The sequence below is a fragment of the Chinchilla lanigera genome, unplaced genomic scaffold, assembly GCF_000276665.1.
Source record: "Chinchilla lanigera isolate Chin_1 unplaced genomic scaffold, ChiLan1.0 scaffold00096, whole genome shotgun sequence".
Classification (NCBI taxonomy): Eukaryota; Metazoa; Chordata; class Mammalia; order Rodentia; family Chinchillidae; genus Chinchilla; species Chinchilla lanigera.
This window is the reverse complement of record NW_004955497.1, coordinates 5,596,799-5,610,456: the sequence shown is the minus strand read 5'-3', so window position 1 is coordinate 5,610,456 and position 13,658 is coordinate 5,596,799. Positions and strand designations below refer to the sequence as shown.

The 13,658-nt window shown below is 39.1% G+C and overlaps 1 protein-coding gene across 4 annotated transcripts in view; it reads left to right on the top strand.

Moving 5' to 3' along the window:
- The window catches only part of LOC102025027 (phospholipid-transporting ATPase IB-like), a 216,397-nt gene that overhangs the window by 90,975 nt on the left and 111,764 nt on the right, over window positions 1-13,658 (top strand). For all 4 annotated transcript variants that reach the window (XM_005406339.1, XM_005406337.1, XM_005406340.1 and 1 more), the window contains 6 exons: window positions 1,718-1,806; window positions 3,470-3,530; window positions 4,490-4,595; window positions 5,135-5,217; window positions 6,239-6,288; window positions 9,761-9,830. In XM_005406339.1, the coding sequence (XP_005406396.1) occupies window positions 1,718-1,806; window positions 3,470-3,530; window positions 4,490-4,595; window positions 5,135-5,217; window positions 6,239-6,288; window positions 9,761-9,830 (459 nt within the window). The remainder of the gene's footprint in view (window positions 1-1,717; window positions 1,807-3,469; window positions 3,531-4,489; window positions 4,596-5,134; window positions 5,218-6,238; window positions 6,289-9,760; window positions 9,831-13,658) is intronic.

Below are 13,658 nucleotides of genomic sequence, written 5' to 3'. Positions count from 1 at the left end.
CTTTGAAGATATTAATATACAATACAACAAGCATTGTTAATTCCCTACCACTCTGTTTGTAACTCTGTACTGTCTGTACTGTTCCTTTGCTATTTTGTAAAATGTCAACTGTCTGTTAATATTTTCCTCCTTTTATTTTTAAAATAAAAAAAGAATATGAAATTCTATAAAAGTACTCTGAATCTCTAAGTATTATTTTCTTTTCCCAAGTTATCTTGTTTTGTGTACAGTATTTACTTAGGTTTTGCTTGGTTGATACAAGTTCTTAGTTTTCATATCTTTTTTTTGTAAATGCATTTCATCACTACTTTGTATTTCTCTTTAACATGTTTTGTTCTTTGAATTTTAATTTCTGCTTTGTTACTAATATTACTGATACAGGAGAAAATATAACCCCCAATCTGCTAGATGTGAGATATGCTGAGTTTGTGTTTCCAAAAATTGAAGAATGAATTTTAAGGTACAACCAGTGTAGGAAAAATTTATTGAGAGAAATGGCTCCTGAGAGACTGTAGGGGACTCAAAAGTGAGTTGCCACAGACCCTATTTCTTAGAAGAAGTTTTATAGAGCAAAATCACTGGGTGGGTAACATATGGGTCAAAACTATGATCAACCAGTAAGATCATTGGTGTAACTGCTTAGTAGTTTTGATTTAATGGGGAAGCAGGTCACATGGCAAGTGTATGTGGAAAGAACAAAGACCTTTTTAGGAAGGGGTGGATCAAGAGGTCCTGGTCACCCACTAGGTGACTGGTGTCTATCTAGACTTTATTGGACTGGGTGTGTATAATCTTTAATGTATTGCTATCCCTTTGGGAGACAAGTAGGCCTGGTCATTCTGTCTCTATGTTGGTCTTTGCAGATGGGCCTTTAGCCACAGTTGCAATGCATTCTCATCCTCTGCACTGACTTGGTGGAGAGCCTAGCCCTGTGTGACTGCCTATAATATTTCTGCATAACTTACCTGTTTATAATATTACTATTCCTGCTTGCTCTTTATTGTCATTTACTGTATTTTTTCCATCCCTGATATTCTTTTTAAAAGAATACATTATCTAAATATACTTTTGCAGGTCTAGGTGTATGTAGTATATATTATTATTTTTCGTTTATATTTTTAAATAAAATCTAAAGTTAACCAACATTTCTCTCAAATAATACAAAGATCTTAAAAGTGTTTAACTCTATTGCTTTGCATTATTTGAAAGAAATGATCGTCCAGTTTTACTTAGAAATGAGCATTGTAGTTGTGACTGTGATTAAAATGGCTTTGAGTTTGTTTTCTTTTCTTTTTCGGTACTGGCAATTGAACTCATGACCTCCAACTTGCCAGGCACGCGCTTGTGCCACTGAGCTATATCCCCAGCACCTTGTTTTGTTTTCATCTGACTATTTACATATCTACTTAATGTTTTCTGTACATCTTTGATGATTTTTTTATGGCAAGAAAATGAATTTGGACTCTTTTGATGCATTTCAATTGATGCTTTAATGTTTACTTTGCATATTGGTGTATAATTTCACCCCCAGTTTAAGACATAGGCTAGCCTTCAAATGAAGTATACATATTAAAGATAGAATTCTTATAGACTGAGTTTCTTGCTTTGTAAAAACTCATAGAATTTGATGATTTAGAGAGAAAGAATATCTTGTCTTTTCTCTACAAATGCATTTTAAACATATATGGTTATTCACGTTTACTTTTCCTTTGTCTAGGTGAAATATTTATTCTCTGATAAGACAGGAACTCTCACTTGCAACGTTATGACCTTTAAGAAGTGCACCATCGCGGGTATACCTTACGGGTAAGTGTTTTCACTGCCAAGCTTTTCCAGAAGTTCCCTTTCCTTTCTTTTTCCTTAGAAGAAATTAACTTTTATTTATTAACTTTTATTTACTCCAAGATGTATCTGAATTCCTAACACTGCAGAGTGAGGTTTAAACTTAATATAGCGTAAGTGAAAATTGGCTGTTAAAAATATGATTTATATCCGTTTTTATACACAGTTAGAGTTCCTAAGTCATGTCATATTGACCGTTCTGTGATACATTTCCTTCCTCATTTTCCCTAATCACTCAGATTGATGATTAGGGCAGGACGTGAGGTTAAAGCAGGAAGGAAGGGGTGAAAAAGAATTAAGACGTGTTACGTGCAATACCAGTTCCCCACAGGGAATGTCATTGTTACATACTGAAAGCATGTATTGATAAAAATTAAAACTAAATATAGAATTAAAAGAAACCTCAGGTGGAGACAGCTTTCTTCTTCACTTTGCCTTCGTCCCCTTTCATTGCAGTTGATTTTTGAGTGACAGGTTGCACCCCCTCGTTTCAGATGTTCTGGTGTGGTTTTCAGAGATTCTAGAATCCTGCCTGTCGTCTATCGTATTTGCAGTGCCTCTGTCTCAAATTGTTCATAACTACAGACTGCGTATCCCTTATCTGAAATGCCTGGGACTTGATATGTTTCAGATTCCAGGCTCTTTTGAGTTGGGGCTATTTGCATGTTTGTAATGAGATATCGGACCCAGGTCTAAAATGAAAATCACTTATATTTTTTCGTATACAATTTATACACATAGTCTGAAGATAATTCTACAAACCTTTTAGGTGTCTGATCGATAAGTAATAATTATATGTACTTATGTGCCATAGAATAATCTTTTAATTACTTGTAAACAGTGTGTAATGATCAAATATGGGTAACTGGCATATCCACTACTTGTTTGTTTCTTTTGTTTTGTTTTGTTTTTGTTTTTTTCCGGTACCAGGAATCTAACTCATGACCTTGCGCTTGCCAGGCAGGTGCTGTGCCGCTGAGCTAAATCCCCAGCCCCATATCCACTACTTGAAAGATTTATCATTTCGTTTTTTGCTGAGAACATTGAAAATCCTCTCTTGAAGCTATTTTGAAATACACAATAAACGATTGTCAGCTATAGTCATTATGCTGTGCTAAAGAACACTAGAACTTTAATGCTCTTAACTATTATGGATACAATATTTTAAATAATTTTGTACAGGAAGGAAAGTTTCAGGGTGTGGAATTTTCTACACACGGCATCAGGTTGGCGCTGAAAAAGCTTTGGATTTGGGAGGATTTTGGATTTCAGATTTCCACCTAGTTTCAGCAGGTCAGACACTTTCTAATGCCGTCTCGTGGCTGCAGGCATGAGACCCTCTGTCACTCCGCACAACTGTAAATATTTGCTATGGCACTATGAACTCTTACCTATGGTCTTCCTGAAAACAGAAGATGAGAACATGCATTTACCTTTCAGCCTTTGATACTTAGTACCACTGAGAACTTCTTGTTTCTTTTTTGTTTTTTTGTTTTTTCTTCCCATAGCGGGAATCGAACTCACGACCTTGTGCTTGTCAGGCAGGCGCTGTGCCGCTGAGCTACATCCCCAGTCCCACCACTGGGAACTTTTTGTCAAAAGTAATTTTCTCTGTTCCTCTTTGTAGTCAGTCATCTTCCTGTGAGCTGGACGACCCCGCATTATTGGCGAACATTAAGAATGGCCACGTGAGTGTGTTATTTTTACCTTAAGTTGGCACAGTAATGCCATGTAATTTCCTAAAGGGTGTAGCCCCCTAAACCAAAGAAGGGAGTTTTAAAAAAACCTCCTTTATAATCGGTAGGATTCCGAGGGTATATTTGTACTCGTTTTATGAGCTAAGCACTGAATTTATTAGTAAGAGCAAGTTTAAACATTATGCAAGACCTCTCAGCAGTCTTTGTGAAGTCTGTCTGCTCTCCCACTATTCGGTTTTGCTGTATTTTGTGCCGTCAGTGTCCTCACTGATCTATCCCAACACATTGCTCCACATGACTTGAAGTCTCCATCCTCTGAACACAGATCTCTTAAAGCCTACATCTACCTACGTGCCCTTCCTTTGCTTCAAACCCTTCTGAGGCCTGGCACCCCACTTGAGAGTGAATTGAAATACATTAACATGCGCGTCTTTCAAACCTCCTGCTGTGCCATTGTTCCTTTGCTCAAGGCGGGAAAGCCACATTTGTCTGGAGGCTTCCCAAACGCACAAAGCCGATCCTTGCCTCAGGGCCTTTGAATGTGCGGTTTCCATGTCCGGTGGGTGCCACCATAACCATGACTGTACAAGCAGCTGTTTGTCTGGATCTTAATTTAAACATCATGCTCAAGTGTTATTCCCTGGCCAGCTCTCTAAACTAGACGCCTCTTCTCTCTGTCAGGGCCCTTATTTGTTTGCTCCACCTCTGGGAGATCCCATCTCTCCATGGAGGTACAGAGCCAGGGCTACCTGGCGCTCTGAGGTCTCCCCCACCTCCTCCACCCTCCTTAACTCAAAGCCCCCCAGACCCATTTTGAGTGTGTGGCCTGTTTTTCTTCCAGCGCCCAACTCTGTGTGTTCTGGAGGTCAAACTTCACTTGGTACAAATTGCAGCGCACTCTCACGCGGCTGGTGTGCCAGGAGACTCACTACCTCTGTGACTTTTTCTAGCCCACAGAAGAATACATAAAGGAATTTTTTTTCCTGTTATGCATGTGCCACACAGTTTTTCCTGAGAGAGATGGAAATAACATGATCTACCACGCCTCCTCCCCAGGTAGGTACGATGTGCGGAGCACACAGCAACTCGGGCCTGCTGCGGGTGGTGCTTCCGCGCTGCCCTGGTTGGCCCTGCCTTTCCTCTTCACGGGGCTCTCCCAGGCAGGGCAACTCTGCAGCTCCCTGTCCTTGCCCCGGAGACTGTCATAGGGAGCCGAGGGTGGGCTCCGCAAACCTGGGCCCCAGCAGACTGTTGAGTTATAACCTGGAATAAAGCAGAGGTAGAGTTAAGGCCCTACCGCATTTTATGTGAGTGCTATTAGTGCCCCCAAAAACAAACAAACTTACTAGGACTGGTAATGGCTAAGGTGAATCTGCCATCAAGGCCCCAATGAAAGAGGCCTTATTTAACCCAGTTTCCTCTTTCGCGAACATTTTCTGGTACCGAGAAGGACACATAACAACTTTTAGATCAAAGAAGCCAAGTTTAAAAACCGACACAGTATTTTAGTGCTGGAGAATGTAAATCTGAATTAAATTAAATTCAGTGTTAACACATACGCTCAACCCTTATTAATATGGATTATTTATTGACAGATGAAGCCGCGTTAGTGAAAGGAGCAAAAAACCTTGGCTTTGTCTTCACTATGAGAACACCGCATGCTGTCACCATAGAAGCCGTGAGTAGGATCCCGCTATCTCCAACGGGCTCCATGCACCTGCTTTTTGGGGCGGTGACAGGCGCACCGTAACTCAGAGTGGGCGCCCGGGAGCCCCTGGGGCCCCTGCCTGGCCTGAAGCCTTTGCAGTCATTACTCTCAGTGGCCTTCCTTTACCTCTGTACATTTGCCCATTTTATTACTGTGCATGTTAAGGGTCTTGGCGAGAATGTGAAGAATGAATTTGTAGAAAGTCCCTAGAAAGTACCTAGTATCAGGCACAGAGAAAGTACGCAATTCAAATCAGCTTTTTTAAGGACTGAACATCATCAGATCTATGTTTTCTCATAAAAATTAACATGATTTAAACTTTTTTGGCTGGTATTTTACTGCTTTTTCATTTTAGTTTATATATTTCTTGTTTTCTGTTTCGATAACCATTCACCACAAGTGTCTGATTTTATAGGGGGAAAATGGAAGCAACGCAAAATGTTAACCGAGACGTTGACTTTGTTCTAGTAATACTGTGACGGTTGGGGATCTTTATTAGACCTTGGATTCTCGGTAAAGGGGCTGATGAATTCATCGTTATGTCCCTTGTATCTGGCACATGGACAACTGCGACATGACTTAAAGTTCTGCAGGGGCACATTTGTGGTGCTGGGAGCTGGTAGGTTTGGGGATAAATTGACCTTGGTTAGCAGAAGTCGAGGGGCTACAGCGGTAATAAAAGTAAAAAAAGAACTCGTCGTTACTGGAAAATTTTCTACATAGCATACTGCTTCCTAGGGTTGTCCGTCCCTTCAAATTAGCTGAGAGCTAAGGACTTCATTTGGTCAGTGCAAATTAACAGAGCACAGGTTGTAAATAATGCTCTCCCCAGAGGAGGGCTCCACCTCTTCAGACTTGCAAGAGCATTTCTGTTTTGAAAATGATACGTATTTGGAGAGGTACAGTTTATTTATGACTTGAGGAGTGAATTATTTTGCCAGATAAATACTTTTTCCCTCGAATAATAATTTCTTGTCTTGTCTACCGATAGCTGGGAGAAGAATACACTTTTGAAGTCCTTAATATCCTGGAGTTTTCTAGGTAAGCCACTCTTTTATGAGTTCGTGTATTCCCCAGCAGTGTTTCCACAACTGATCTAACAGAGACTTGACCATGAAAATAAAAACTGATACCGAGCTGGTCATGGTGGTGCACACCTGTAATTTCAGCTACTCTGGAGGCTGAGGCAGGAGGAGCACAATTTCAATTTAAAGACTATATCTCAAAATTAAGTAATTAATAAAATAAAAGGTCTGGAGATGTAGCACAGTGGTCCCTTTTCCCAGCAGTGTGAAAAATTAAAAACTTTTAAAAAGTAAAATAAAAGAAGATAAAATTAGCAGCTTCAATGTAGGTTAGAGGTTAATGTATCTTTTACTTGCCTGGCACCCCGTGTACTCCCCCATGCTTTTAAATTGTGCCTTCAATTTTTCAGTTGGAGAAGTTATTGCTACCTTTCTGCTAAACAAGGTATGGGACAGCTGAGTATCTCTTTTTCTGCAGTAATAAGAGTTGTGCTAGAGTGTGAAGGTTGGTGTCACGATGAAGGCGGGTGCCTTCCCCTGACTGGCTGCTGGTCTACTGGGAGACACAGTTAGTATGGAAAGGGCTTTTAGACACAGTCCAGTAGGACCTAAGTAGATGACTATCTCCAGTGTACGGAGAATGGGGCATCCTGGAACACTTCAGTACATGTATGCATTGTACAATGTGTAAAGCAGGGTTAAATATGTCTGTCTCCTCAGGCATCTGTCATTTTTTTGGGTGAACACATTCAAAATCCTTTCTTCTAGCTTTTGAAATGTGAGATGTTATTGTTGTCTATAGACGCCTACTCTGCAACCGCACACTAGAACTTGTTACTCCTGACTCTGATTCAGTGTCCGTGGATACCTTTTCCCATCCCTCCCTTCCCACTATCCTCCTGGCCTCCGGTAATCACCATGCACACTTATCTCTCTGTCCCTGGCTTATTCCTCTTAACATAACTGCCTGCAGTTCCATCCAAACTGTCGCGGATGAGAATACGTCATTCTTTATTATAGCCACGTAGTGTTCCACAGTTATTTCTGATTGAGGAGTTTGGGGAAGGTTTTCCAGAGGAAGCTGCATCTTCGAAGGGCAGGTGCAGTTTCAGCAGGTGGATATGGGACCTGGGGGTGGGACACATGGCTCAGAAAGTGGCCATGGAGGACATGGATTTGGGGAGAGGATCTTCTGGAGTGGTGGAGCTCAGATTGTGCAAGAGTGTGGGATCTGAGGAAGAGCAGGGGAGGTGGTGGTTATTATATGTATAGGGGAGGTCTGGAGGTTATTGGAGGGGGTCCTTTGAAACGTGTTTGCAGGCCTTGCAGAGCCATTCGAGGGCTCGGGTGGGGGATCACCACAAGGACAAAGCAGGTGGTCAGCTCAGCTGTGTGCAAGGCCAGTGGAGGTGGGAGATCTTTAGACTCCTTGGGCTGCTGAGCCAAGAATAATAGCAAGGAGTTAAAATTCTGACTCCAACAGTAAACACAAGAGGACAAAAAACCCAGACAAAAAACCCTTGAAAGAAAACTACAGATTTAAAAACTCTCTGACACCCACTGAGCCAGCAGTTTAACGTCTCTGTGTAGCCGAGTGAGGACAGCAAGCTCTACCCAATAGAGGTGTGAGGACTCCACAGGACACAGAGCCCAGGCAGCTCCTCTCCTTCCTTTGTAGTTTTTAATTGTGTATTTTGTATATATATTATGTATATGTTGTTTTCTTTTTTCAGTGTTGGAAGTTGAACCCATGCTAGGCAAACACTCTACCACTGAGCTGCATCCTCAGCCCTGTGATATTATATATTGATATATACTTTATGTAATGTAATACATATGATAGAATGTGCACTACATAATATATATTATATATAATTTATATATAAATATATAATAAATACATATAATAAGTATATAGTAGTAATATAATGTCTATATGTTACATATATAATATAATTTGGGGGTAATACATGGTAAACAATCTGATATTATACACATATTATATATATAATAATCATATATTATGTATGACTAATAGAAATATAATAATATATTGTATAGTATAGATGATATATTTTATATAGAGAGTAAAACCTTGGTTTGTGACCTTAATTCATTAGGGAAAAATGCTTGTAATCCAAAGTATTTGGTTAGTTGCTTTTCTCTCATTGCTGAGACAAAATATCTGATGCCCAAAATTAAGGAAGGAAAGGTTTATCTAGCTCATAGTTTGTGGAGGTTTCAGTTCATATTCAGCTGGTTCCAAAACAGGGTGGCATGGCACAGGAGATAGTTTGTGGTAGTGGAAGACAACAAGAGCAAAAAGCTGAAGAGCAAGCCTTTTTTCCTCCCTTATATTGTAAGCAGGCTACCCGCCCTAGGGTGGGGGTAGCACTCAGACCGTCTCCATGCCCTCCTATTGCAGAGGTTGAGGATATTTACAAAGCGAGGACCCTGGTGCCCTGCCGAGTCACTTAGTTAAGCTTCTCAGCTTCTCAGATTGACACAGTGAATCAACCATCATAACATCATAGAACATAGACAGCCGCATCAGGCCATGTCCTCTACACCCTAGGATGTAGAACTGCTGAGTCACTTACTTAAGCTTCTAAACTTCTCAAGTTGGCACAATGTATCAACCATTACAGCATTTGCATATCAAAGCAAATTTCCTCAGGAGAAATATGTAATGGAGACTCAAATGATTTTTTCCACAACCCAAAAATATTCATATAAAATTATCACAATACTGTAATATAATACAGAATAGTTGAAAAAACACAAAATGTAAAGAAAAATAAGCAGATGAACCTGCACTTACCTTTGAAAACCTTCATGGTTGGTGCAAGGGAGACAACAAGGAGGATTATTGTGATGGGTGGCTACCCCTAAGAGAATCAGTGCTATTGGCTCCGTGGAATCTTTATCTTCTCTTGCAACTTTAACAAAGAAGCTATCCAATGACGCTTGCTTATGCTTCCTTCTGAGGATTTTGCAGAAGTGTGACAATGCACTGTTGTTAAACAGATTCACGGCTCGCAGTACTGGAGCCATATTTACTTGGTACTTTTCTGCCAAATTTTGCACTGTTTCCCACATTTTATACATCTCCCTAATCTCATTTGAAGTGAGGGATTCCTCTGCCTTTTTCTTCTCCTCCTCTGAAAATAAGATCTCTTGTGTAACCTCTTGCTGTTGGGAGATAGTCACCTACAATCCCAGAGAGAGACAGACAGACAGACACAATCAAATTTCCATCAAATAAAAATATCATAACTAGAAATAGTAGTCGTAGAAGGACATGTAGATTGATAATTAGAATCCTGGTTTAAGGAACTAGATGAAGAAATGTAGACTAGCAACTGAAGAAACAATGTCAGCCTCTTCACTAATTTTCAGCCTAAGACTTTAACTGGAAACTTTTTTACTTTGGTTGTGTCATATACTGAAGAAAATAGAAACTAATGCTAATTTTTGTATTGTGCTAGCGATAGAAAAAGGATGTCAGTAATTGTCCGGACCCCCGCGGGGCAGCTCAGGCTCTACTGCAAAGGGGCGGTAAGTATTGGGACTCCTAATTCACATGAATTTCTCTGTTCCAAGAACTTGTAGGGAGGCTTTTGCAACCTCAGAGTATCTTTCAGTGTTGCTTTTTCTCTGCTGTTGCTATCAGCAGGATTTTCCAAGATTGAAAGGTTTACTCCAATGCAGCCAAAGACCGTAGAAATTCACCGCGTACATGGGAGTGTTTGTGAAGTTTTGATGTCAGCGAGATGCTTGCCATCACTCAGTTACTGTAATGAGAACAGTGATGAGATTGTTGGTGTTCGGGGTTTGTAGCGGCAGTTTTGATCCCATTTCCAGCCCGAAGTGCTCAGACTTGGGAGGTCTCAGGAATTCCGTTTCACCCCTGCACAGCTTTTATTTTAAATGTTTATATATTTGTTCACTACCATATGTATTTTAAAAAATCAACTCTACTGAGTAATAATTGAGAGTTATGGAGGTAAAATAAACTGCATATATTTAAAGTTTGTTATTTGATATATATATAGTGGTCCTGATTTGCTTTCTGTCACCATGTATTTGTCTGCATTTATTAAAATATTATGTAAACAAAATCATGAAGTATACATGTTTTTTAATTCATTTGGCTTCTTGCACTCATAATCATTCTGAGATTCATTCATATTTTAACTTGTATCCATAGATCATGTCTTAGAATTGCTAAGTAGTATCTTCATTATATGACTATATCAGAATCTGATTATTCATTCAATGGTTGGTGGATATTGTATTTGCAATTTTTTTTTTGTCTTTTTGAGACAGGGTCTTGCTATGCAGTTCACGCTGGCCTTGAGCTCACTTTGTAGCCCAGGCTGGTCTCAAACTCGCAACCATCTTCCTGCCTCAGCCTCCTGAGTGCTGGGATTACAGGCGTGCACCACCATACCTGGCTGTTTGCAATTTTTGACAACTATAAATAATCCTCCTATGGACCTTTGTAGGTCTTTTTATGGACTTTTGTTTTCATTTCTCTTGGATATGTGTCTAGGATTGGAATGGCTGCGTCACATGGCAGGTGTATGTTTAACATGTAAAGAAATCCTCAAATGGTGGTTACATTCCTACCAACTATCCTGTTAAGCCCTGAAATGGTTAGCTTTTTTAAATTTTAGCCATTCTGAGCATTATGTGCTTCATTGTGGCATTTATATGTATTTTCACATTGTGATGTTCTTTTTATATGCTTGCCTTCTGAGCTGGGGGTCCCCAAGATGATGTTTATGTTTGTAGATTCACTAGAAGGGTTCATGGGACTTAGCATCTAACTGTTCTCATGGCCAAGCTTTTTGAGAGTAACCCAGTGAGTATACACAGCCAGTGTATAAATGAAAAGACATAGGCAGAGTGTGAATGCACATGCAGGGTTTGCATGGAGGTCATAAAGAATGTCTGTCATCTTAGTGAGTAGATGCTAGCCAAGGGCCAAACTTGGAATAGGTTCCTTCTAAGGATAGAAGTCTCCAGCCTGCTGTGTTAACCCCCTCTTGCACACTCTCTATTCATTCCTTTGATGAAATGCCTGATTCTTAAATATTTGCCCTTTTGTATTTTAAAATAAGACTTTTTCAATGCCATTTTAGGTTCCGAGTCAAATTAAAGGAAGATACAGAGCTTTCACAGATGGTCCTTCCTCGTACTAAATAGCTTTCCCCATTACTAACAGCCTCCACCAGAAGGGTGTATTTGTTACAACTAATGAACCTGCATCAACTCCTCATAATCACCAAAGTCCAATAATTTAAACTGGGGTTCACACTTCATACGTGTCCTAGGGCTTTGGACAAGTGTAGAGAGATGTGTACTCACCATTATAAGTATCATACATTTTCATTTCCTTATAATTCCTCTTACGCTCCACCTATTCATCCCTCCTCTCCTTGGCAACTGCTACGTGTCTTCTGCAAATATTTCCTCCAAGATTTTAGCTTGTTTTCTCATACGCTGGCAACTACTGATTGTAGATTTGCTCTTTTCAAAAGAGCAGACTTGGAATCATACAGCATGGAGCCCTTCTATATTGAATTCTTTCACTTAACAATATGCAGTTAAGGTTCCTCCATGTGTTTCCATGGCTTCCTGGCTGCTTTATAGCACTGATTAATATTCCATAGTAGGTACATAACTGGTTGTACCGCAGTTATGTACCTACTGAAGGGATTCTTGGGGGCTTCCAGATTTTGGCAGTTAGGAATAAAGCTGCTATATAACCAACTGTATGCAGTCTTTTTGTATAGATACACATTTGTAACTCCTTTGGATAATTACTGAGGTTGTATATTTCCTCTTGTAAGAGGTTTGGCAGATTGTATCTTTTAAAGAACGAATCCATTTCATCCAGGCTATTGAATTTACAGGTATAAAAAATAAATATTGGCAATTTTTATCCTCTATTTTTTTCCTGATTAGCCTGTCCAGTTCTGATTTATTGATCTTCTCGAAGTACTTGCTTTTAGTGTTATTGATTTTTCTTGAACATTTTCCTACTTTTCATTTCATTGATTATTATTACTTTTGTTCTTTTCCCTACTTTGGTTTCATTTGCTCTTCTTTTTCTAGTTTCCTAAAATGGAACTTGGTTTGAGACTCTTCTAATATAAGTGCTCAGTGCTGTACATTTTCTCCTAACTCCTATTTGAGTAGCATTTCAGTATGTTGCATTTATATATTCATCAAACTTAAAAAATTCTAGTTTTTCTTCTGATTACATCTTTGATCCATGGATTATTCTGAAGTGTGGTTTTTATTTTTTTATTTTTATTTTTATTTTTTTTGTACTGCGAATCAAACTCAGGACCTTGCATTTGCTAAGCAGGTGCTTATGCTATATCCCCAGCCCTGACGTGTGGTTTTTAATCTTCAAATATTTGAAAACTTTCTAGAGCTATTCTTCTTAGATCATTTATAATTTAATTCCATTACAGTCAGAGAACATAAGTTGGTATGATTTGAGTTGTTTAAATTTTATTGACCCTGGCATGGTGGCACATGCTTGTAATTCTGGCACTTGGGAGGCTGAGGCAGGAGGATCACTGTAAGTTCCAGGCCAGCCTAGGCTATATAGTGAGTTCAGGGCCAGTCTGAACTGCATAGGGAGATCCTGTCTCCAAAACAAACAAAATAAACAAAAGAACTGTATTGAGACTTATTTTATTGCTCAGATCATGATCTATTTTGTTGAATGTTTGATGTACACTTGAAAAGAATAAGTATTGTGCTGCTTTGGTTTGTAGTGCTTTATGACTGTTGTTAAGGACAAGTTGGTTGTTCCAATCTTCTATATATTTAATGTTTTTATTTCCTACGGATTAATTGAAAGAGACGATACAAAATCAACAGCAATCATTGCAAACTTGTGTTGTGCAGTTCTGTTAGATCTGGCTTTTGTAGTTTGACACTCTCTTATTAGGTACATAAACGTTGGGATTATTTCCTTTTAATGAATTTATTTCTTTGTCATTGTAAAATGATTTGTTACCCCTGCTAATGTTCTTTCCTCTTAAATATAGGCTGTTTGACATTAATATATGTTGTTTTCTTTGATTAGTATTGGTATGGTTTATCTTTCTCTTTCTTCTTAGCCTTTTTATGTTTTTTGTTTGTACCAGGAATCAAACTCAGGACCTTGCACTTGCCAGGCCGGTGTTTGTGCTGCTGAGCTATATCCCCGGCTCCCCATTTATGTTTGTACATATTTAAAATATGTTTTTTTTATGGAGCAGGTAGTTGATTGTTGTGATATTGACTCATTTAAAATTCTTTGCCTTTTAATTGGGTTGTTTAGACTGTTTGTAGACTGCATTGCTTATTTTTTATTTTAAA